Here is a 26,985-nt window from a genome sequence, read left to right as displayed (position 1 = left end):
TCAACAAACGAGTCCCAGCACCCACAGACAGAAAAATCTACACCCCAGAAACCATACACACACATCTCGAGACCTCCAACCAAATCACATTCCAGCCAGCCACAAAGATGAAGCTCTGCCACCTGGTGGAGAAAAACTGACCATACACCCGAAGCCAAGCCAATAGACACTGGGACTCCCAACCAATCAGAACGAAGAGGTGGGGCCATCCCAGCAAAGCAGACTACCAGCACCAGATTTGAAATAGTAACAGCAGTTGCTGCAGAAGACCCCTTGCATAAACCTGATGATGGCAGATGAGATTCTGTCGAAACGTTGCCAAAGGCAATGGATGTTTCAAGAACCATAAAAAAGGCTTAAGGGCCACCAGTTGCTATCCGATCTTGCTTTAGTGCAATAAAGGCAAACACAGACAGACAGACAGACAGACAGACAGACAGACAGACAGACAGTAGATAGATATTAGATAAGCAAATGTACAAAGATCTACTTACTGTGGCACTATTGTGATCTGAACAAAGCAAATGAAGAGGAAGACTAGGGAAGCACAAGCCACATATGCACCAAATCGGTCATCCACCTGTTTGGAATACTGCAATGGAAAAAAAAAAAAACCATTCCATTTTTTAAAAAATCTGAAAACTTCCATTCATAGGCAACAATTTATGATCTACTAGATGTTGTGGAATCCCAGTCCCACCTCTGTAGTAGATCAATAGTCAAGGATGTTATAAAGTGTAATCTAACAATTTTACGAGAGCCACTAGTTGCCTTTTATTACAAGCCCTTCTTAGCAAATTTGGCTTGCTGTATTGATTGAGCTATAAGGTTCCCTGGACACTGACAGAAAGGTTTTCAGATTGATAGCAGGGATTTCTGAAACAATCACCTTTATAGATATCTGAACTGCTTGGAAAGAAGGATCATAAGCCAATTATATTTAATGCACGGCCACCTCTTTCAAAAACTTTTTGAACATTACCTTTACTGAAAAGAGAATGTTCGCAACCTAAACTTGTTGCCAATATGAAAAAGTAACTTTTTTCTAGTTGCTGAGGCAAATTCTTAAAAAAATGTCATTGAATGAAGGCCTAAAAAGATGTGAAAATAACAAATCCAAGTCCTGAAACACGTGTCTACCTAAATCTTGTGGAAGGTCATGATGACCAGATTTCCAGGTGAGGTTCTATGGCAGACTACTTGCATCCAAAATCGCAGAGATGGCACTGCAAACTGTGGCACGTGGTGATTTTTGCCTTGCAAAAGTCTTTCTGAATAAAAGAGAAACAAAGACCTCTTTTCATATTCCTGCCCCATTCGACATTTAGCTATGCACTTTGGGATAAACACCCTTCAAATGGTGTGGGAGTATGAACAGATTTTCAGGAAAAAATTGCTGACTACAGGATTCAGGTGACCCTGAGGGGACAGATAAACCTCTAAGTGGCTTCAATGGCTCTCAGAAAGAACGCTAACAACCAGATGACAGTAAGGAATATAAATCCATCCATTCTCCACCATTCAGTCAGAACTGGTTGTTCTTGAATAAGAAGCGAAATGTCTTCATGCAAAACAAGGAAGTCCAGTTGCCTTCTGAACATTATGTTAGAATATTAGAATACTGAGAATATTGTATAGATATAAACATTCTGTGGCCAAAAATACCTTTTATGGGTTTTACCACAAAAGTATTTTATAGAGAAAAAACCATGGGAAATTATTTTTGTATACTGTATGAGCCCTGCTGCGAAACAACTATATACCCAAAAATAGAAAGATTCCAAAGTACCCACAATGGAAGATTGGTTGAAGAAAATAACAGAACAGAGATGGCAAAATTAACTTGTTTGCTTAGAGAAAGATCAATTATTGAATATATTAGTTATTAGAAACTCCATATGGACTTTTTGCTGAAAAAAGGGGGGGAAAATGAATGGATGATTTATGGATTTTATTATTAGAATGGGTAGATTATAGAAAGGGAAATTCTATATCTTCAGACAGAGAAAGTAAAATATAAATGTACTTATAACTGCTGTTAAGAAGACTGGACCTACTTCTTTATTATCCTTTTTTTCTTTTTCCTTCTTTTCTTAATTTCTTTTTCACTTTTCTCTTCTCTATTTCTCTTATCTTGAACTTAAAGTTTGTATTTTTTTTAATTTTGTGGGAAAACCTATTTAATAATACATACAATACATACATACATACTGTACATGTATATATGCATGTAGTTCATGATAGCCAAGTAAAGAATTGTTATTTACAGTATAAATGCCTAAAGTGTTGAACTGTCCTACTTTTCATCACTCCCAATTTTCCATTTGCCTACTGAAAATGGGTTTTTGAGGGGGGGGGGGAAATGAACATCATTACTGAGGTAAAACTGTGTTTTCAAATGGAAGGAGGTTCTAAACATTCCATTAGATACCTCTTCTGAACATTCATATGAATTTTTACACAGAGCTATGATTAAGCACACCAATTTTCTGCCCTGGTGTCTAGTTTGCTCCTGCTAGTGGATTTAACAGACCCATACATCCTTATGGAAGTTTACCTTTTTCTCCAAATCAAGCTCCCTGAACGTTAACAGAAACTTGCGAACATGCTCTGAACGTAACCGGTCAATACTCCTTGCATCAATTGCACGACCCAGAAACTCATCCACCTCATCTTCTGGATTCATGCTTTCCTGGATATTCCTGGAACAACAGAATAAAGTAGAGGCCAATTAAGTAGTGTTTATGCAAAATAAAGTTTCTTACGTAAAGACGAACTGACTAGAACTTTCCAGATGTAAGACCCCACTCTCAGAAACACCTCTGCTATGTCCCATTCTACAATTCTTTGGCTCTTTTTTCCTACAGCAGACAAAAGGCACCCAGCTCACCCAGGGGGTTGACAAAAACATGGTGGAAATTCATACAATAATATTTATAACCACGTTACGTAATTTAGCCTCTCACTCTATTCAAACTTTTCTTCTCTTGAGTTCTTTTTTGGGCTTGTCATTTTAAAACTGACAATGGAGGTATCTCCTCCCCCAGGTAGCAACATCATTTCCTCTGCCCCCCACTAGACCTGCCTCTGGAGCAAGTGGGAGAAAGATAGAATACTTGACTTATGATGGCAATTGGAACCAGAATTTCTGTCACAAAGCATGGCCGCATCACTTAGCAATGACACGCCGGCAGTCCTGGTTGTCACTCTAACCAAGTTCTTAAGTGAGGCAACTTCCTGCTGCCTTCCCACAAACAGATCAGTGGGGAAGCTGGCAGGAAGATCCAGGCAGCTTGCAAACAGGCAGGCAGGCCAGCAAGTACTGTATTTTTCTGAGTATAAGACACACCTTTTTCCCCCAAAAAAGAGGGTGAAAATCTGGGTGTGTCTTATACTCCGAATGTAGCCCCACCCAGCCTCGCAAACAGAGATTTCAGAGGCTGAAAAAAGCCTCAGAAAAGAAGCTTCAGGATACTATAAATTGTAAAGTACAGAAGCAGATCAAGGCACTCCAGTACTCATGCACACTTCAGTCATCTAATTAAGGATTTCTAAAACTACTTTTATTCTGAAGACATATTTTGCCAGAAAGGACAAAGAGTTTTGTAGTCTACATTCATCACTGGTCTGGATATAATGGAAGGTATTAAAAGGCATACCCATTGCACACCGTACAGAATTTAAAATATTCTGCCTTAATCTTCTGCAAAACCTCTAAGAGATATTTTATTCCTAAGAAGGTGGTAATTTACTATAAACCACAAGATGTTTTAATAAATGGTAGTCTGGCCCACTTCAACTATTCACTGTAGTTTTTCAGAGCCAATGTAGCACTCATTACATTTTCTTTGGCATCGTCACAATTAAAAAAAAAACACTAACACATATATTTAATTAGACAGTCACTTGTCTGATTATTTTGAAGTTCTCTGTCTCTCTGCCATTCTTCGCCCATGCTAGATAACTGGTCTCCGAAATTTGCCAGCTGTCATTGCAAATTTAGTTGGCACACATAATATAGGCAATAGCAACCCAAACATGCTCTTTATTTATTAAAATCAGACTTATTTTCATAAATATGGATGATGTAGGTTTACAGAGAAATAATCCCAGGTAGAGCATTCTCCAGGGTAACATAAAAAAAAATTAAAATATGGCTTATTTTTATTAAGCAAGAATTTTAAGTAAAATAAAAAATAATGTTCATGTCAAAAGGAAGATTTTTGGTCTAAAAACACCGAATTGGATTCAACACAGAAGCAGACTCTGATTTTTGGAAGGCAGGAGATTGCAGCAGGAAGGGGAAATCTAAAAATATCACTTCTTTCTCCTTTCTGCCAACAGAATTGGTCTATTCAGTCAGACACCTTCTGCAATCCAAAGGAACCGTTCCATCTGTGAATGTAAGACCCTAATTTTAAGCCAACTTCTTTTTTCAAAACAGAAAAGACTGTTACATTAGGGGAGTCTAAATTGGCATCAATCCCAATTCATCAAATTTTTAGAGAAATTTCTCTTGTTAATGGTAAATTAGCAACAGAAGGGTAAGCTTCTGAAAATGCTTCCTAATTAAACTTCCTGCAGTGTTAGTTACCATACTATTTACACAACTTTTAGCACAAAACTAAAACAAATGGAGAATTATGAAGGGTAAGGATTTTTTATTATTCAAAATGTATTCAAAATATATTAAAAGGAAGAAATTATATTGATATTATATTTATCCTGAATAAACACTTTTAACTTCTCTCTTTAATACCATAATTTTGAACACTTTAATGTGATTGTCAAGCCAGTTTGCTGTATGGGTTAAAGCACCAGAGACCAGAATCCTACTGTGGGGACAAAGTCAGCTGGATGACCTTGGGCCAGTCCCTCTCTCTCAGCCCTAGGAAGAAGGCAACGACAAAAAAAAAATGTTGCCAAGATGTTGCCTATGTAATTGACAGCAATCAAACTGACTCAAAGGCATAAAATATAATATTACTGTTTTCCTTCATAAATTAAATTTATTATCTTATGTAATACATCTCTATAGTTCCTTATATGAATTGTGAATTCTTTTTTCCTCTATGGGTAAGAGAGTACATATATTCTCTTATAATATTTCATAATTATTCAACCGTACATAAAAATAATATGATGATTCGTTTTGTATTCTAGGTTTTTCCAGCATGTCTTTCCAATTATAATTTTGTCAGCGTGCCAAGGATACTTTTGCTTTCAAATTTCTTTAGGCTTTCTCCTTCCCAAACTACACGCCCTCCCCCCCCCAAAAAAAAGGGGGGGGAGAAAGGATGCTCAGGTCTTCTGGTATAAATATGTCCCTTGACATTCATGGAAATGGGTATCTTGACAGACAAAATAATAAGAAAGGAGGATCTGTTTATTTAATGTTTTTATCACCCGTATTTCCATATTCATATAACTCAAGGATCTGTTGAACTATCCTTTCTTCTCTGCTACTTTGATTAGAAATAGCCAATTTACTACAAGCTCAACATACTATCTCCAATAAATTACATCTTACAGGTGAATCTAAAAACTATTGTACAAATTGAAAACTCCAAGTTTTAAACTTCCAATATTTAGAAGGCATTTTCCATAGCTTTTTATAGACTATAATCAGCAATCAACAAGGAAGATGACCAAACATATATGGATATACAGAGATGAGTTAAAGGGTTCCTATATCTTTTCTACTCAGTCATCCATTTTTGTGCAATTTGAAATGGACCTAAGACTCTAGATGTGTCACAAAAGAGGGATGGAATGAAAGCAACTGCTTGGTTACTATCTTGAGATATAGCCTCTAAGTATGTAAAATTAAGTAATTACAACAATCGTTGTTGTTGTTTTTTTAAAACCAAACCACCCTTTTAAAATCAAGATTTATTTAACGAATACTATATAGGTCTAGTTTAACGTTTTTAAAAAATGGACTAAATAATAGTATTTGCAAGCTGGTACCTTGTCCAAGGCTAATTCTTTACCACTGCTACCCTTTAGTCGTCCTCATTTTATAAAAAAAAACATTTCAAGTTATCAGCTCTTCTTTTTATTTTTTGGTGTATTTTAGATAAATTAAGAATCTGTATGATTAATTATTAAAGCATAAAAGATAAAATCCGTGGCAGGGTGACATGATGTATTCTAACCTCTAACGAGTATTTATGGAGAAAAATTACGGCAAAGCAAAGCACCAAAATAAGATAGTACTCTATTTTGTACAGTGACAAACTTCATACATTTCAATAAAAAGGAATAATTAATGTTCCCTTTTCTTACTTGTCTTTTGGATCTTCAAAACCCTGAAAAGAAGAGAGAGAAATGCTAATTAGCCAAACAAAATGACAGTGAATACATTAGAGTTAATGCAAAACCACTTAGGGGACATCCATTTGTAACATCATGCTGATAAGTGTCTTGCCAAGAGTATGGAACATTATCTATTCCAGGTCAAGGCCCCGAACACTTTGCAAACTTCAACTTAATGGAACAGAGTTGCTCTCTCAGTCAGTCACTTGCAACATCTGCAGTTATTTATTCTAAGAGGATTTTCTTTTCTCAGAAACACAATGCTTCCTTTTTTTTTCCTCTGTATAGTTAACATTCATGTGCCTAATATTAAATAGATAGCGTATGGATGATCCCTTAAAAAAACAACAACTCTGAAGTAATCACTAACATGTCAGTCAACACACATTGGTTTGCATCTGGTTTATGTACTTAAGACAGGAAAGTGTAATTGTGGTACACACAGCTAGGTGACAGCATCTCTCTAACATTTGCTTATCTTAAAACGATAAAAACCTTGTAGGTATTTTGACAAGAAACTACTAAGAATTCTTAGAACGGTAGACTGGAGAATAAGCGAGAGACAAAAAAAATCTCAGAAGAACATAATGATAATTCATTTCCATAATTTTGCAAAGAAAAATCATGTGCACGTCATCAGGGACTAAACTTGAATGCTCAGAGACATTATTAACCATGTTACAATCATATGATCATGAATGTACAGAAAATATATTAATACTTATAATGCAATAGAATGGTTGAGATCATGTATTCTTAACTTTGAGCTAAGAGAATATATATTTCTCATATATTTAAAGCTGCAGCGAACAATTTTCCTTCAGGATAGTGTTTCCCATGCTTTTATTGCACAAGGAATCAGTGCAGTTTCTAGAGGTATGAAAGGGTAAATCAACAATTTTCTCAGCGTGCAGGGCCTTCCGAAACAAATACCTTGTTTTTTTTAATAACAGATATCAGTACATGTTTTGCTAATTGGTTTCTGATCTTAAAAAGTTGCAAGTTTTTAATTACACTTTCTAATATTGGATTGCCAATGTCATCTTCAAATTCTCTATAATCTGAAATTTGTGTGATTTATAATCTACTGTATGTTGCAAAGAATTTATTTTTAAACATTTTATTCTTCCTGAGAAACATGTGGTCCCCAAGTTTCTTAAACCTCTTTCGTGTGTGTGTGTGTGTGTGTGTGTGTGTGTGTGTGTGTGTGTGTACACACATCTTTCTTTGGTATGATTTTAGTGCTGAATTTTAACATTTCAATCTTAACTTCGTTTGTATTTTATTGTCCTATTACCCTGTTTCCCCTAAAATAAGACATCCCCTGATAATAAGCCTAATCAGGCTTTTGTGCATGCGCTAAAATAAGCCCCCCCTGAAAATAAGCCCTCCCCAAAAATATTTAACCACATGCACAGCCGGTCCCCGCCATTTCCTCTGGTTAGGGTTAGGGAGACAGAACTGGAAATCAGGTAAGACAGCAAGAGGAGCCCCCATCTTGCTCCATGCGCCCCAAAGTAATAAGACATCCCCGAAAATAAGGCCGAGCACTTATTTCGGGGTTCAAAAAAATATAAGACAGGGTCTTATTTTTGGGGAAACACAGTATCATTAAGCACACTGAATACTATTTTTGATTGAAATAACTAATTGTACTTAAAAAATACCAAAAGAAACAGTGAAGTGGAAAGGTGGAGGTAAAAGTAAGAGTTTGACAGTACATGAATAAAACTGAAAATTCCATAAATAAAATTCCAACCAATGCTCTTATTGGAATATGGTTGACTCAGCAGCCCTTCTTTCTCTGGCTGACAGAAGATGCCAGAATGTGTTTCCGCCTTTCTAGATGATGTTATATGCAAACATGTATTTCTTTTGTTTCCAGTAATTCAATTAGTAATTCTTATACATTATATAAATACATAGGCTATAAACTTGCTAATCTATATTGTACAATTGAATGGAGTTACGGTATTCAAGACAACCAATTTGGTTTACTCTTTAGCTTCTTGCAGTAGCTGAATTCTTCCCATTGCCAACTGGGTAATAGCTATATTATTTAAAAGTAGTAAATTGTTAATGTTAGAAGGAGATAAGAATAATTATTTTTAGCTCATTAGTTTACATCTACTTTAAATAAATGCTTTCCTTTCCTTAAAGCAGGATGGGGAATTTATGACCTCTAGATGTTGAACTTCTATAGTCACTTAAATACTCTCAGTGATGGCTAAGACTGCTAGAAATGGCACAGCAATAACGGCTGGAAGGCAAATGTTTCCTTGTGCCTCTTTTGTAGATTTTCAAGGAAACAAAGAAAATGAGGAATGGTGCTTTTTATTTTTTTAAAGATGATTTTAACAAGATACTCTTGAAAAATCAGGTTGTTGAGCAGAACTGTTTGGGAAAGGAAAACTGAATTTAGAACACTATTAGACCCCTTTGCTTAAAAAGAACCATGATGTTTCTCCTATTCTAAAAGCAAACTCTTATTGTATATTGTGCAAATCAGTTTGTTGGGTGCAACAAATCGGCTGCATTTCTGACTAGGCTCTAAGTTTGTAGTTGAACGTTCTAGGCTCTAAATTACATTGGAAAGAGCATATGCTCATCCATTGAAAGATAATCCTTTTAAGTGTCTGGGTCCCCTCCATTATCCAGAACTTAAAAATGGACGCTAACAAATATGCTACCTGTAGAACACTAATTGTCAAAAATGCCAGAGAATCCTGTTCTAGTTCCCGAATTACTATCAGTATTGATTTGGTTTATTTTCAGTCTATAGTCTTTTTTTTAATATATAGTTAACACTTTTTGCTAAGGGGGATATTAGTTATTGGCAAATATTTTGGAAAAAACATTTTGTATATTCCATACTGATAAGTCAATGGCTAAATGAGAGGAATGTCTATTCCTCTCTAAATAGAATCAGTGTTACAAGTTAATTAAAACTTTTGCATCATGTGCAGAAAGAAATGCAATTACAAAGTGTTTACAACGTTCAGCTTGAACATATAGCATTTCATACCTGCAAAAAGTTAATTACATAATTTGCATTTCCTACTGCATATCCGCTTTTAAAATTAAATCTGTTGCAAAGTACAGCGGATACATATCCTGTAAAATCGTTTTCTAACCAGATTTGAAAGATGCATTATTAAAAGGAAAATCAATTTATTGGGTAAAGCTTTTGTTAATGCATAGTTAATATGCCAAACAAAATGGACAATGCGAAATAATTGAATTTCATAACCAGTAAAGGCTCTTGTGAAGCATTTTAAATTGAACAGACATTTCTCTTTTAAAGACTGCATTTACAAACATAAAGCATCTTGATTTTGGACAATTCTACTATACAATGAATAACCTGTGGATTTACTCTTCTATTTATATCTCTAAAGACGACAAAGAATGATAATATTTTGTTATTTTGTGAATTGGGGCTTCAGAAGATAGTTCTAACAATGACTCCTGATATCCATAAGCATATTACATGCTTTCAAAATCAAACAAGAAGTTATCACCCATAAAAGCCTAGTTTATGGCTAAAGTATGTCTAGCAAAACCCCACAACAGCTAAAGGATTAAATACCATTTTCTCTTTAATTTGGATTTATTTCTCTATCTCTGTGAGGAGCTGATCTATAAGTTATGATCTGTGTAGTACCAGCTACAGGGCAAGATACACATATAGTGGATGCTTGCCTCTTTTATGTTTTTTACGGTACCCTGTTAAAGTTTCTTCCGATGCTTTCTTCCTAAATATAGCTATTCAAATCATGAACCATATGCTTGATGCAATTTACATCTCAGAGATTATTTCTTCATGCAGTGAATCTAAGTAAGTCCCTCTCAGTCTTAGTCACCCATTTATAATAGGTGTGACAAGCAAGAACTACAGGGGTGAAATGCTACCAGTTCGGGCGAATCAGTATTTCTGACGATCAGCTGTGATGCACGATTTATATTAGCTAGAATCATCGGGTTTCCTGCTTTCTAGCTAATCTAAATCGCATGGCACAGCGGATTCTCCCTCCCTCGCTGTCTACTTATCTTTGCAGACTCGGAAGGCTTCAAAATGTTCCTTTTTTAGTGCTGTGCGGGCACGCATGAGCGCGAAGCGCACGCTCGGTAGCAGACTCATAGAACCAGTAGCAGACTTCAGAGGATTTCACCGCTGGAGAACTAGTGTGGTTGTAGCAATTTCTAAGCTTCAATCTTTAATTCATTTTCACAAAGCAACCCATTTCAGTACAAGGACAGATATTGCATATATGAGAGGGACAGGGGAATCACCAGGAGCTCTTTCTGGCAACTTGCAATAATGCGTAACGATCAGAACTTTTATCAAAACAATTTTTTTAAAAAAAAAGCATGAATGGAGTAATAAAATAGAAATTATTTTCATGAGTAAAGACAATTCGGGGAAACAGAATATCAAGGAAATTGGGGAATCCATATGTACACTTCATACATTTGCAACAATGGCAGTAATATTCCATAGATCTGAACATCCTTACCATTCTTTTCATCTCTTTAGAAACTTGACTGGTGCTTAAGTGATTATAAAAAGAGCGATCTACTCCCCAGTGTGGTGGGTTGTGACCAATGGAATTAGTACGTTGGCGATTCATTTTGGCTATTGTTGCTTTCTCATCTTTCTAGAAAAAGGAATCGAGGTAAAGAATTAAATTTTCAAGTTTTATACTGTAGAGCTGAATTTCAACAAACATACAGGGATTAATCTGAGGAAAAACTGTTAAATTTTGCTTCCTAATTTGTCTTTAATCCCGCTGCCACTATAATAGCCAATTAATTTTTTTGTTAATTTTGCCTATCTAGACATTTCTTCATTTATGATTGTCTTGGGAGATATTGTTTTTTCAAAAAGTTTTTACCATAATTATACTGCTGTTTTTATAATTATTAATTATTTTAACAACTCTTTTCTTGGGATGGCCAAAACATTTTCAGTTTTCAAAGGATTGTTCCAAGCTCAAAATGACCTTATTTCACAGTAAAAATCAGGCCATGAAAAGATTGCCACAGCCAGCTCGAAACAGGGCACTTCAAGCTCAAAATGTTTCCAATGTAAAATGTCTTATGAATTCCTATCCTTTTCTACTATACCAAAAAAAACATTATACTCATCTGTATGTGTGCATGAGAGGAAGACTAGAAAGACTGTACATACAGAGAGGGGACAGCAGACAAAGAATTAAGGCAAACTTTTCCTTTGTTCTCTGTGCAAAAGTATAGTTTTTACAGCCACTTCAAATTTAAAACATAACTTAAATATACACACAGTTAATTCTCAGTTCGCATAAACACTATACTATACAATATACCCAACTCTTGGATTAAATTGTGGTGTACAGCATATTCTTTACATTTCTAGACAACAGATTTTTTACTTTTATTTCATAAAAACAGTTACATTTGACATTAGCATCTTTGGGCCTCCGTTTTCTGTCCAACTCCTGCAATACTGAAATCAGGGGTGAAATCCAGCAGGTTCTGACAGGTTCTGGAGAACCAATAGTGGAAATTTTGAGCAGTTCAGACAACCGGTAGCGAAAATTTTGAGTAGTTCGGAGAACCGGCAAATATCACCTCTGGCTGGCCCCAGAGTGGGGAGGGAATGGGAATTTTGCAGTATCCTTTCCCTGCCATGCCCACCAAGCCACACCATGCCCACCAAGCCATGCCCACAGAACCGGTAGTAAAAAAATTTGGATTTCACCACTGACTGAAATGTATTACCCATGGTTCACTACTTCAAGGTATATTTATCTTGGCCATGGCTGGTTGCAGCAGGATATGTAGGAAAGGGCATCTAAAGCAGCACAGAACTACTTCTAGTTTTTGAGGTACGTAGCTTGGAAACTTTTTCTTAGAGTACACTTTAGTTTCCTAGTCAAAGATACTCAGGCAAATTGAAAGCTCAATATAACGCAGACTAATCCATAATGGTATCCCTGTGGAGTCCTAACCAATGGGAAGTGGGGAGGCGCCTGGAGACTAAATAATAATTATTTATATATTAAATAGGTAAAAAGACTTTATAATGGACTATAAAATTTGGTACCTCAAATGTTTCATGTGATAATCCTATGCATATTGGTTTAGGATACTTGGGGAGAAACAATCCCTTTAGAATAAATTTACGTAAGAGTATAGTATCAATTAACCAATCTGGGTATTGATCCAATTTTCAAGCTCCTGTTTGCCCAAATGGAAATATGCATAAGGGAGAGAAAAGCACTGATGTGTGGAAGAAATGCCACATGGAGCTAGAATATCTGCACCTCCTGCACCCATTACCTTATGACCACCACCACCACCCCCCGTAGATTAGTCAAGCCAGCCCTTTAGAAAGTAGCTCAGCTGTGCAGGAGTCATTGGCATTGAAAGAGAAGATCAAAAAGACATAGAAAGCAGAGTAGCTTTAGATGTAGCTAAGAAGTAAGCTAAGGCAGAACACAGTACAGATTATAGGATTTAGGAGATAGAATACAGAATAAGGTTTGGAATTAGTAGTAAAAGCATAAGTAGTAAAAAAATTCTTAACAACATAATAGGTAAGATGTAGTACTGCAAGCTTAAGAATCTTGTGTGTTTACTACAGAGAAGATCTGAGCAAATCATTACATTTTTATTAAATTATCAATGATCCAAATTTTGCTGATTTAGCAGAAATAAAATCCTTCCAAATCTATGGAAGGATGGATTCCTGGTGTTTCATGCTAGCATATAATTCAGGGCAACATAAACTATTTATTTTGTATAATACAAAGGTACACAAATAAAACACTGAGATATTTAGAAGGGACAGGTCCTGATATGTTTATGTGTTACTTATACAGATGATGATGATTTTCTTTGAAAATACTATAGAAAAAAACCACCAGAACAATTTCACCTATAGTGAATGTTTATTCAAATAATCTAAACTTGACCACAATAAAACAGGAACATTTCAAAAACCAATTCACGGAAAATCTTATTTATGCCTCTTTATTTCTATATAACTATATTAGAAGTACTGTCTAATCTATAACAGCTCCAACTACAGACCTCTTGTGCCAGAAAATAAGAAAAACATTGGACAACCACCAACACAGAGGTTTGGAGATTCTAAAAATACAATGATATGAAATCATTTTTAGATTATGTATTTGGTTAACTTTTTTTAAAATTTTGAAATAGCCTCAGTGATTTATTTTACATTCCTAACCCATCTATTCCTGCCCTCCAGCTAAAACTGGTTCTAAATCTACACATTTCAAAAAATATATCTCATTAGAGATGAGATGCCAAAAAAGGAAGCAAAAACAAAACATTATTCTATGGCCGAATACTATTTAGCCAGGCATTTTGCGAACAGTATTTATCTAAAAAATCTGAAGTTTAAACACTACTGATGGCTTGCTTTATGAAATGAGTAATGGAAAACGATAGGCTCGTGTTAGGAAAGGAAAAATCCCTTACTGCAAATGAATGTTTATCGATTGTTCTTATATGGAGTGAAACTAAGAAAAGACAAGGGAGGGGTGGGAGAGGGGAGGGGGGAAGGCTCATTATGTTGCTATGGCAAAAACGAGAATAACTATTCAAGCTAATAAGAAAAACTTCTGCATATTCTGGGTCATGAACAGATCTTGCTATGCTGCTGCCTCCATTCAGTCAATACACTATGGGAAAATGTGTGCAGTTTGTGCAGGTCAAGCAGCTTGCACTAAATAAAGCTCACTCTGCAAACTTGCCAGTGTTGCTGGGAATTGTAAAACTTCTCTGCAAAAGCCTTTCCAAGTTCAGATTGCTGACAAGTGTGTTCATAGTTCTCTTGAAAAATGTAGCCCTTGTAACAACTCATTTTGTCTGGCGTTAAGAATTAGAATCTGGAAGCTTACTTACTCTACTCCTAAGATTGATCTCAACTATCTTTCAAAGAGTATGTTTCAGATTGAGAAGTGAGTTACGTGTTTCGGAAAATGGGAGTTTCGTTCTGAATTTAGGGCAGTGATTACAAAGAAGCAAAATTAAATATATCAGATTTATCATGAAGAAGTATCTGTTTACGAACCTCAAGTCTTTTCCAACATGATAATGCAATATTTATAAAAGTTCAGGTAGATTTTTCTCCTTTACAAATAGGAAAAGATGCATTCAAAAATTCTAAATAATTTGCATGGCCACATATACGTGCCCAAACTATTTATGGGAGGAAACCTAGAACGCCATCTAAGAAATATTGCCTTATTCAGAAGCAAACATGGTTAAAAGAAAAGCACTTTTACCAGGGGCCAGAAATTAAGCAATCCCCTCGCAGATTATAAATCTATACCATAAGGAAAACAACTGAAGTCATGCTTGAGGTTATTTAGAGAACTTCCTTTTCTTTCTCCATGTGCCTTTTGCTCTACCTTGGGAGATTTATTATACTATAAAGTCAAATTATGGTAGTACACGTGACCTTCAGAATAGCAAGTAGCTATTTTCTTTTCCAGAACAGACTATGTATGTACATGAAACTAAATAAGGTCATCACTTTAGAAGAAGAAATATTTATATATTATGAAGCAATGTGCCAGCTGAACAACTGAACGTCCCAGAATTACAGACCAGAAGATTAGCAAGTAAAAATTCTAATGTAGGGGATAATGGAAGCTAGAATTGCTGGTACAATTTACATTGGCACTCAGTTCATGTAAATATGCAAAAGAATTTTCCTCTATTGTCTCGCAGCAGCAGAAAAAAAAAAAGGAAATGTAGGAACATTTTATTTATAACATTTTATTTATAAAACTAAACAAAAATGCCCTCCCAAAATTTCTGTTAACCAAACAGGGATAGGGTGCTTTGTAAATACTTTGAGAATGTCAATTTCCCCAACATGAGTAGCAATAAAGGAATATATTTTTTAAAGTCTAATAAATATTGACTTGTTTTTATTGCTTGATAATTTTTTACTAAATTTATAAACCTACAACTTTCAATATTAGACCTTCTGAAATCAGAATGATTTGGTTTCAGAAGAGATTATTAAAACTGAAATGAAAACTTAAAATTTCATTAAGGTGTTACATCAGCGGTGAAATCCGGCCGGATCTATCCAGCTCACACAAACTGGTAGGGCCAGTGGCTCCGCTCACCTGCCGGGATGTCATTAGTCCATTTTTGACTCTCTGCGCATGTGCAGAAGGAAACATTTCAGACAAAATAGTATGGGCCTGGTGGCTCAGCAGACTGATAGCATTGTGATTATCTCAGCAGAGATTAGCTGTCTTCAATTACTGTAAATTCGAATCTCACCAGGCTCAAGGTTGACTCAGCCTTCCATCCTTTCTAAGGTAGGTAAATTGAGGACCCAGTTTGTGGGGGCAATAAGCTGACTTTGTATAAATATACAAAAGTATGAAGGCTATTGCTTAACGCATTGTAAGCCGCCCTGAGTCTCCGGAGAAGGGCGGCATATAAATCAAATTTAAAAAAAAAAATGCCCCATATAAAAAGGCTACTATGAATGTATACAAATTTATCATGTATAATGTATAATGACTCATCAGCTGTAGCACTCTGCTACATACAGTTTCAGTAATGATTACTTCAATCTTATTTAGTTCTTACCCGTTTTTGGCTGCATTGGACGATGAGGAAAGTCTCTATACTATGCTCCTTGAGGTAAGCATTGCGTTCCCCTCCAAAGCCCAGCTCCACTTCATAATCACCATTCAGATAGTTTAGCGTAGCTTTTGTTATGTGGATTCGCCTTGATTGCAGAAAAAAGACAATCAAATTGTAATATCCATTCGTTAGTAAAAGGAATCAAGTAGTAAACATTTTAGAATGGGTAAGATTGCACTGCATTCCTACCAGTAGTGGGTTCCACTTACCTTCGCTACCGGTTCGGAATCGAGAGAGAGAGTGTGTGTGTGTGCGTGCTTGCTTCGCTTGTGCATGGCACTTCTGCACATGCGCAGAACCTTCTGCACATGCGCAGAGCCACTACTGATTGGCCTGAACCGGGGCAAACCGGTAGAAACCCACCACTGATTCCTACCCTGCAACTACATTTTTTCCCATTATAATCCCCACCCCTACCCCTGTACAGGGCAAAAGTCCTAATATGGGCAATTTAAAAGAAAACATCTATTTGTGTTGGTGAAGTCTTCTCCATGGAAAAACACCAATTTTGTCTCTCTTTCCTAAGACAGATACTTGAATGTGAAAACATAGCACAAATCTATGTTTCATGGAATATTTTTCCAATCAAAGGAACTGCTCAAATTGCTGGTTTATAAAGGGCAAGTCAGAGAAATGTGTTTTTCAGTCTTCTTAATTTAGTAAGCAGGAGATTTAGAAATGAGAACAACATGTGAAAGCACTGTGTGATTCTAGCAATTCTTTGGAGCGGACTTACACTATTTGTATATAGCTCCGCTCTGATACATGGACTGACCGAGAGCTCTTACCCTGCTTTGCCACCAGCTTCCATGTGATTGGCTAATGTGACATCATTTGACCACACATCAAACTGCCATTTCCTGAGGCCCAAGACTCCGCAGTGAACTCTCCCGCTGTGGATTCCAACTCGCATATTCACATTGACGCCCGTCACTTCTCGTACTAATCTGGGGAAAGACATAGGGATAAAGAAAGACCATTCCTAGACAAACAAAACTAAAGGAATGTAAGCATTTATAATAAGCCATTTTGCCTAAGTATGCTTAAAGACTGCAATTCAACTGAATCAGACAGAAAAAAACGGCAGGCTAGCTAGACAAGCAGGCTGGAGGTATTCTCAGAAGATGAAGTTAGTGAGCTTTCAATTGGCAGAGTCTACAGTTCACAGAAGTGGAAAAGATAAAGCAAAAAGCATGCACTACACTCTGGTTTCCATTTCAAAGCCAGCCATAACTTGCCTATTCTAATGAACTTTAATAACCATGCTGCAAAGACAGAAGAGAATGCGATTATAGAGCTTATTTGTTCATACTACCCCGCCATCAAACTTCCCACGGATGAAACACAATACATATGTGAAACAACTGCTTCAGTGTTATATATCTGGAGTTCTGTTAAAGTCAACCAACAGTTGTTTCTTCTTTAGTTGTTCCAACGGGATCCAGTGTTAAAGAGTTTATAAGGTTGCTCCCAAAATTATCATATGTATCCTTTGTGGAATTTTGATTTTGAGAACAAACATTTATTATGAGGAATAGAACAATTTGAAAGCAGATTATATCTCTGGATTAGGGAGAAATCTGTTAAGATTACTCTTGCCCTTGGAAGACCTTAAATGATTAGTTGAAAATGTTGCTATGGCTGCTGATTATTGTATTGGCCAGGATTAGTGTTGTTGTACAGCCTGTGGTTTAACAGTCCTTTTCAAAGGACAAAACAGATCTCATAGGGCAGATTCTTTCTCAAATCAAGTATACAACTTTGTGACCATAAACTGTATCAGTAGATTCTCTCCAGGTCCTGCCACCTTCCTGAAAAATGCAATTTATTGATAGAGATGATCATTACAGACCATTGTAGTGTTCCAATTCTTAAGCCACAAATGGAAAAGGAAGCATATGACCCTCATTAATTTTTTTTTTTCAGACACAGACATGTACACATATTTTTAAGATTTTTTTTAAAGGCACCTTCCCCTGGAAAAAAAAGAACCCTTGAAAAAAATCTTTAACTTCAAAAAGATTCTGTGATCATGCCTTAAACATTTCTTACATAAGAATTTTATGCAATATACTGGCTAATACAGATCTTCATACACATTCAATAAAGGTGAGTTCTCTTGGTGACTATGATTATTTCAAACATAATGGTGACATTAGAGGATAACACCAGCTTCCTCAGATCCTAACAATCCATCAGTTATCTCTGCAAATGCATAACTGAGATGTACAAATCCTTGCAATGACAGAATTAAAAGAACTTATTGCATCTATCTTTTGTCCTTCTAAGTTCACAGAGACGATGAAAAGACAAACATATAAAACAAGAATTCGCAGTAAATCTCTCAAACACAGCTTAGACATTCCCTTTCACAATTGCACAATTTAAAAGATAGACACATACACTGGTGACTGCTGGCTTAATTGTTAGCTTCATGCGTTGGACAGAGGATCATTACTCATTACTGCATTGTTAACAGAACAGTGGCACTTATATAATTTTGCAGATAATTTCTTGGTGGCCTAGTGGCTACCAGCTAATCACAGCTATACACTGGCTTCTCCTGTGTGCTCGCCATATCCCCAGGATATGGATGTAAAAAGGAAATCTATGGATGAACTCTATGGAGAAAAGGAAGTCTAATTTGAAAATGAGATCTATGGAATCTATGGGTGCTTCTTGCTTATCTGCATGAACATAGACTATTGTTATTATTAATTTATCCCAGACCTTTTGCATGAACGAAAACAAAAGTACTAGGAATAAGTAGAAAAATCAGGAAAAGTAATTATGGGCCACTTGCTGGAAACATGTGCAACTAAGTAAAATAATGCCCTTAAGAAGGGATTCTTTGGAAACAATTTACAGCGATTATAGCAAATTAATCCCATTTAACTTCTTGAATGTTATTAAAAAATGTGCTTTGTGGATGTAGCTAATAAGCAGATTTTTTTTTTTAAAGCAACAAATCTACAAGAAATTTCAAATGTGTTGCCAGGTTATTTAGTTGCACTCTAAACACTACAGGAAATCTGGAAGGCTCCTGGGTCACACAGAAAACAATAGAGTGATATAAAAATTATATGGCGAAAGTTAAAGCTTTGGAAATATTTTGAACTTTTTATGAAATTAAAGATCTGCCAGGTACTGTATACATCACTATAATTTTGAAAGGTGACAAAGACCTCTTGTACATTTAGAATCGCTGTTTGTTGTTTGACACTAAGATTTGCAGAGTTATAACTAGAAAGATTGCAGAAGGTATTCCCTCTAACAATTCATCCTAAACCTGTGATGGTGAACCTATGGTACGTGTGCCACAGGTAGCACGTGTAGCCATATCAGTGGGCATGCCAGCCAGCTGATTTTCGGGCCTTCTGGGTCCACCAGAAGTAGGGAAACAGGCTGTTTCCTGCCTCTGGAGGGCCTGAGTGGGGGGGAGGGGGGGAAGGCCCATTTTTGTTTCTCACCTGGCTCCAGATCCTCTCTATGCATCTGGGGAGGCCTTTCCCACTCCCTCAGAGGCCCACCAGAGGCCTGAAAGGGACCATTTCCCAACTCCTAGTGGGACAGAAAGTGACGTTTTTTGCTGTCCCCAGCCACCAGAGACTCCTAGAGAGGCCTCCGGAGGCTGGGTACAGCAAAAAATGTCACTTCCTGTCCCACCAGGAGTTGGGAAATGGGCCCTTTCAGACCTCTGGAGGGCCTTCAAGGAAGTGGGAAAGGCTGTTTTCGCCCTTCCCAGATGCATAGAGAAGATCTGGAGCCAAGTGAGAAAGAAAAAAGGATCATCGCATGCCAGGAGCGGGGGAGGAGGGGGGTTGCGCGCGCATGCGCAGAGTGGGACACATAGAATTATGGGTGTGGGCATGCACAGGCGCGAACCCCGCCCTCTTCTGGCACGCGATGGCAAAAAGGTTAACCATCACTGTCCTAAACAGTCAATCTCATGAAAAAACATTGTGCCTCAGTCAATACAAGACTTGAGGTTTCTGTAATAGCTTTGAATGCTAATAAACACAAACCAGTTGGGCTGGCCTCACTCTATGCAGAAGAGCTTTGATTTGATTCAAATCTAATTTTTGGTTCAAATTTAGATTTGGATTACAATGTTTTATTGTAATTCATTTGTTTATGTAATTACTAATAGGCACTTCTGGCTAGTAATTAAAATATATCAAATATGTCCTCTAATTTTAATTTGATGCTGGAACTCTTGGCATGTCTAATAAAACAAACTGGTGAAATCCAGGGAGTCTTAAATTTAAACCTAAGATATTATATGAAAATGATATTTTTTTCAATGATGATTAAGAAAATTTTATTTCAATCTGAAAGTATTATTCTGGGTAAATAGTAACTCGGAATAAATGAAATATTATCCCAGTCAGCAAGACGTTTCTGAGCAAAAAGTTGTTGTTTATTGTCCAGAATCTATATCCATATATACCTGGAGATGACTGTCTCCTGGAAAATATCCTGTTTAAGGCATAAGAATATTTCAATAGTATTACTCAGATGAATGAGGATATTAAAAGATAGATGACTATGTAATGGTTTGTGGGGAAGTATTAATATTGTAAAACTAATTTTGCACCAAAATTGATATATTAATACAGAAATGCCTACTTTCTATTTAAATATTTTAAATATATTAATAAATTAATGACCATTTCTTTATGGAAGTAAAAAATTCTGTTCAAGTACAGCTCCCTTATGATTACGGTTTTAATTTTCTAGTTTTAAATAATGCCAAGAAGCATACTTGTTAACCACAATCAAGTCCTGGAATAAAAATGATATTAACTATTTATAACTGTGGGCTCAGCTTCAGAGTTAATACTGAGCACCCATATGATCCTGGAAAGTTCTTGGTACTAATCGTAGCAGGAATTTGGTTACTTTTCAATAGTCAATTTCATTTAACTCGACAATTTTTTTTAAATTTGATCTTTTTTTCTTGTGAGAATATAATACTCTGAAGCAATTCTTAATTAAAACAGCTGGTAATTTTTTTTCCTCAAAAAAAAAAAAAAAAGAACCAAATCTGAATAATCTTTTAGTAACCGTATCTTTAAACCACAGATGGGGACTGCAGCCAAGAAATTAAAAGACACTTGCTCTTGGGGAGGAAGAGCAAATTTAAGCACCATACTAAAAAGCAGAGACATCACCCTGCCAACAAAAGTGCGTATAGACAAGGCTATGGTTTTCCCAGTTGCAATGTATGGCTGTGAAAGTTGGACCATAAGAAAGGCTGAGCAGCAAAGAATTGAGGCCTTTGAACTATGGTGCTGGAGAAGACTCCTGCAAGTCCCTTAGACTGCAAGGCGATCAAACCAGTCAGTCCTAGAGGAGATAAACTCTGATTGCACTTTAGAAGGCCAGATCCTGAAGATAAAACTCAAATACTTTGGCCACCTAATGAGAAGGAAGGACTCACTGGAGAAGAGCCTAATGCTGAGAAAGATTGAGAGCAAAAGAAGACGGGGACGACAGAGAATGAGGTGGCTGGATGGAGTCACTGAAACAGTTGGCGTGAGCTTAAATGGACTCCAGAGGATGGTAGAGGACAGGAAGGCCTGGAGAAACGTTGTCCATGGGGTTGCGATGGGTCCGACATGACTTCACAACTAACAACAACAACAACAACAAATCTTTAAAATGTGAGGTTTTACAAAAAGAATACAACTTATCCAATACAATAGAATGACAATATACATGGATGAAATGCTTAACAGGTTCTCACAAAGCAGCATTCTAACATCTCATCCTAAATTCTGTTCCTTTGATGTGTATGTGATGTCATGGAATATATAGAAAAGGGACAGGGTTTGTGTCACAATGCTGCCTCCGTTGTCCAGAGCCCAATTATGTCCCCTATGGATTGTTGCTTTTTTTTGAAAATATTGTCTGGCCTTAAGACAATATCTTGGCCTGCCACACAATCCAAATGGCTAAATGGAATTTAGTGAGGTTGTTAGTAAAGTATGCGGCATTTGCAAAGACTTACAATATGTTTACAACTAGAGTTGGAAATAGGTGTGGAGGAGTACTCCATTCTCTGTTTACAAATTGTCCCTTGTCAGCTTTCAAAAAACCTGGTTCCTGCTTTCTGTGGGATGAAAATTATTTAACAATCTTTACCTCACTTCTAAATCTGGAGTGAGAGACTTTCTGTTCTCACTACCTCCTCCGTCTTCCCTGATGAAGAGAGAATGCTTCTCAGACAAATGAAAGTAATAAAGATTAAAAAGCTGAACTGTGAGGTATTATAATTGCTGGACCATTCAGGAAGCTCTTTTGATAAATTAACAGCTTTTTTCCCTTGCAAACTTTTAGCAATTAGTTGATAAAAGTGTAAGGATTTAGAAAGCTATTAAATTCTTTACCTTTGAACAGAAATCTACAAGGTACCCTGAAATAATAGGTGCAACTTAGAAAAAGCAAGGTGCCTCTACATTCTATTAAAATTAATGGAAGTAAACAATCAATCAAATACTTGTTTTACACTAATTTTAAGGTACCTTTTGGTATCCAATAGCTTAATAGGTCAAAACAACTCTTCCCCAGGTGATGGGATTGCAACTTCAGACTCTTTGTGTGTATCTGTGCACACACAAACATATGCCTTTTGTGAGATTCAGCATGCCCTGGAATCAATCTAGCCTTGAGGGAATTTAACTGGGGGAGGCATAGCCTATTATTACAGAGGTGTTTACATGGAAGTCAGCCTATCTGCAGCTTCTCTGTATTCATATAGATGCCAGAAAATGTTGAATTAGCATTGTTTGTGCTAAGTCAAGCAAATTGTTAGCTAAGCAAAACCCCTCACAGCTCCAGTTGGTACAATTTTAGCTATGTATCAGAGTATAGGTAGCCCTCCACTTACAACCATTCGTTTAGTGACTGAAGTTACAATGGCACTGAAAAAAGGAACTTATCATTGATTTTAACACTTACGACCACTGCAGTATCCTCACAGTCACATGATCAAAATTTGGGTGCTTGGCAACTGGAACAGATTTATGACAGTTATTCTGTCCTGGGGTCATGTGACTAACATTTGTAACCTTCCCAGTTGGCTTCTGACCCTCAAAGTCAATGGGGAAACCAGATTTGCTTAATGACTACATGTTTCATTTAAAAACTGCAGTTATTTGCTTAACAACTGTGGCAAAATGGGCTGTAAAATGCAACTGATTTTTCAGCTCAATTGTGATCATAAGTTGAGGATTACCTGTACAGGGAAAATGTGGATATTGATGTGGAGCAAGTTTTCAATCTTAGTGTCATCCAGGTTCAGATTGGGCCTCTGAATAATATCCATTTTGTCATCAATGTAACATTTTGAAGAAATGAATATGAGGCAAGTTCATGATTATTACTGATATTAGGATTTATTTTTTATATATCTTGTTTTTCCTCTAAGGAACCCATAAGCAGTCACTTCTTATTTTTATTTTTATTATAATAATCTTTGGAGGTAGGCCAGACTGAGCTCCAAGTTATCCACTAAGCTCCATGTTTAAATGAGGTTTCCACAACATCAATCCATCACTTTAATTGCTACGTCACATCACTATACAACATTATGGAAAATGGTGCCAGCACACATTTGCATTGTTACTGAATCAGCATTCCAACGTGAGGGTATTATTAAACATCAGTCTATATCTAATCTCTCCAATCTGATGCCTTATCATGTGGCACCACTACAACACCTAGAATTCCTAGCAGACATTGGCACTGCTGACTGGGAATTTCAGAAATTATAGTTTTAAAGCATTTGGAATACTCATTTGATATATGATCATTACTCCACCTTGGGCTGTGTATACTTACGAAATGGCTTCTATCATATCCATTCCCATTTCAACACAGCAGTGTGCATGATCTGCTCTGGCTTCAGGTAATCCAGATACACAGTAATAGCAATCACCTAAGATTTTTATACGTAAACAGTGATTCTCCTGCAAAACAGGGAGAAGAAATGCACTTTTATTTCACGATCCAGGACATTGACAGGCTGCCTTTGAAGGCAACAGACAATTTGCAATAGACTAAAATAGGACACCACCATGATTGAGGAAGCAAAGGATGAACCCTACTTACAGCAGCAAGCTTATCAAATCTGGCAAAGAGTTCGTTCAGCGTCATGACCAACTCCTGAGCAGTACACTGGGATGCGAGACTGGTAAAACCCTCAATGTCTGCGAAGAGGATGCTGTGGGAGAGAGAGCAGGAAAAAGAAGAGGAGAGGCAGACAGTTCAATAAAAGATGCTCTTGAACTCATTTTAATAGATTCTCCTTTATCTCTAAAAGTGCAGGTAGTTCAGGAGGGGTGTTTGTAATGAATATGAGCAACCTGGTCAAGGGATGCTTTATATCTGCTGCAAACTCTGTATGTGAAAATGTCTCATGATAGGCAACAATTAGCAGGCACTTGATTGATAGATAATGGAAGGCAGCTTGTCTGCTCTTTGCTGTATAATTTCCAGCCTAAAACAGATCATGGGTGCTCAGGTTTTTTTAGATGGCCTTTCTTAGCTTTGGAATGCATTTGAGTGCATTCTCCAAAAGAGTTTGTTAGGCAAGAGCACAAAATTAAATTGCTGGTTTTTTAAATAATATATATATATTATACACACACTCATAATTGTTTTTGCCTTCTGTCACATTAACAGTTACAATTAGTTAGCAATTCTGGAGGTTTCTCAATATTGCACTTTAAATTCTGACTATAGAGATATGTAGTATATATAGTATACAGTTTCAAGGCAAATTTTTACATATTCTAAGAAATTACAATTCTCATACTTTAAGAATTATATTCAAATTCTTCAACTTATCTGAAATATACCGTATACCTTCATATATAATATAATGTTATACCATTGATGGATAAGTAAAGTAAAAGTAAAGGAGTCCCTGAGGATTTTATTTCGCTAGTTGTTGCCAACTCTAGGGGGCAGTGCTCATCTCTGTTTCAAGGCCATTGAGCTAGCGCTGTACAAAGACATTTCTATGGTCATGTGGCCAGCATGACATCATGGGGCACTGTTACCTTCCCACTGAAGTGGTACCTGTTTACCTACTCACATATGCATCAGTGGTGGGTTGCCTCCGGTTCTGATTCGCAAGAACTGGTAGTAAAACCGGTGGGAGGCTCCGCCCAGACATCATCAGAAGTGATCTGCGCATGCGCAGAAGAGCGCGCGTGGGCACGATGCGAACTGGTAGTAAAGGTAAGTAGAACCCACCCCTAATGTGCATGCTTTCAAACTGCAGGATTGGCAGGAGCTAGGCTGAGGACAGGAACTCACCCTGCTATGTGGCGCTCAGGCTTCGAACCTGGTTTCTGACTTTCTAACTAACAAAACCAGTGCTCTTACCACTGAGTTACCACACCACACTTCATGGATAAATTGCCCCTCAAAATTATAACCAAAATACCATGAACAATACACCCACGGATAAGCTGACTTGCAATTTTCAGGGTATTTTGGTTAAAAGTGCAAAGGTCTGCTTATCCATGGATGGATTTATATGCAGGTATTTTAAAAATGTATTACCAGATACACTAGTGGATAAGTGCATTTGCTAATAAGCCGAACCAGGGGTGGGTTCTACTTACCTTTACTACCGGTTCGCAATGGGGTGGGTGGGTAACAATTCCTTTTTTACACATTAACAAAATACAAAATTACTGTACATAAAATACCAGTATAAATAGATGACACCACCATCCAGCAGAAAGTTAAGGTAGATAGCTACTACAGCAACATAATATATTTGATATTTAATTTAATAACATTAACTCAAATATTACATATAGCTACAATAATCTGGTTAATATTTTATTTATTTATTTATTTATTTATTTATTTATTTTTAAATTTGTATACCGCCCTTCTCCCTGAGGACTCAGGGCAGTGAACAGTCAAGTAAAAACATAAACTACAAACATTAAAATACAATTAAAGAGATATATATAAATTTGGCCCCATGATTAAAAACAATAACAAACAATTAAAAACATTTTAAAAAGTGTTAGGCCAGCCCGGCTTGCTGGAAAAAGAAGGTTTTAAGGGCACGGCGGAAGGCACTGAGGTCTTGGATTCTCCTTATCTCTGGGGGCAGCTGATTCCAGAGGGTAGGTGCCCCCACAGAGAAGGCCCTCCCCCTGGGGTCACCAGCCTACATTGTTTGGCTGATGGCACCTCAAGGAGGCCCTCTCTGTGGGAGCACACAGGTCGATGGGAGGCCATCGGTAGCAGCAGGCGGTCTCGAAGATAACTAGGTCCTATGCCATGGGGGTCCCCTATGCCATATTGAGGGTCAGAACATAAAATTCACCCATTTTCCATTTGTGACTCACCTAACTTCCCACTACAGGATGCTCCAATACTCTTTCCACTTATCACTTGAGTCTGCAGTGTCAAGGTTAATGGATAAAATAATTCCACTCATTCTTTTTAAAATAGTGATTATTTCTAGTGAAATAATTCTCAGAAGGCTATGGGTAGAGTTTATCCACAGAACAACAGCAATGTAGTTTCTCCTGTCCTTGAGATAGGAGGAAAATATACTGATATGGAAGACCCTGTCCCAAAGCCTATTTTTATTGCATTGCAGCAACAGGGCTGATCATCGCAATCTGGGGGTACATACAGGGGTGGGTTCTAAATTTTTTTACTACTGGTTCTGTGGGCATGGCTTATTTTGTGGGCATGGCTTATTTTGTGGGCGTGGCTTGATGGTCATGTGACAATTATTTAGGATTTAGCAGAGGTACTGGTCTATCAGGCTGTTCTGTCCCCCCACCTCACATAGGCAGACACACGAGCAAAAGATATCTACCACTAATTTATTTTTACAAGCCAACCTGAATCCCTTTAGCAGATAAAAATTCTGGCAGCTACTTTCTGAATGCCTGCCAAGTTTCTTATCACCTCTAGAAACAGGAGTCAGCGTATCTG

At 36.9% G+C, this 26,985-nt stretch overlaps 1 protein-coding gene across 2 annotated transcripts in view; it reads right to left on the bottom strand.

Moving 5' to 3' along the window:
• The window catches only part of ADCY5 (adenylate cyclase 5), a 210,740-nt gene that overhangs the window by 31,186 nt on the left and 152,569 nt on the right, over positions 1-26,985 (bottom strand). For both annotated transcript variants that reach the window (XM_070957084.1, XM_070957083.1), the window contains exons 4-11: positions 24,118-24,229; positions 23,848-23,975; positions 16,791-16,949; positions 15,946-16,087; positions 10,836-10,976; positions 6,289-6,311; positions 2,558-2,702; positions 495-592 (exon numbers count right to left, since the gene is read on the bottom strand). In XM_070957084.1, coding sequence (XP_070813185.1) covers positions 495-592; positions 2,558-2,702; positions 6,289-6,311; positions 10,836-10,976; positions 15,946-16,087; positions 16,791-16,949; positions 23,848-23,975; positions 24,118-24,229 — 948 coding nt within the window. The remainder of the gene's footprint in view (positions 1-494; positions 593-2,557; positions 2,703-6,288; positions 6,312-10,835; positions 10,977-15,945; positions 16,088-16,790; positions 16,950-23,847; positions 23,976-24,117; positions 24,230-26,985) is intronic.

This window comes from Pituophis catenifer, unplaced genomic scaffold (genome assembly GCF_029215685.1).
Source record: "Pituophis catenifer annectens isolate HBS135680 unplaced genomic scaffold, rPitCat1.0.hap2 SCAF_1, whole genome shotgun sequence".
In the NCBI taxonomy this organism is placed as follows: domain Eukaryota; kingdom Metazoa; phylum Chordata; class Lepidosauria; order Squamata; family Colubridae; genus Pituophis; species Pituophis catenifer.
Note: the sequence above shows the minus strand (reverse complement) of the source record. Positions and strands in the feature narration are given on the sequence as shown.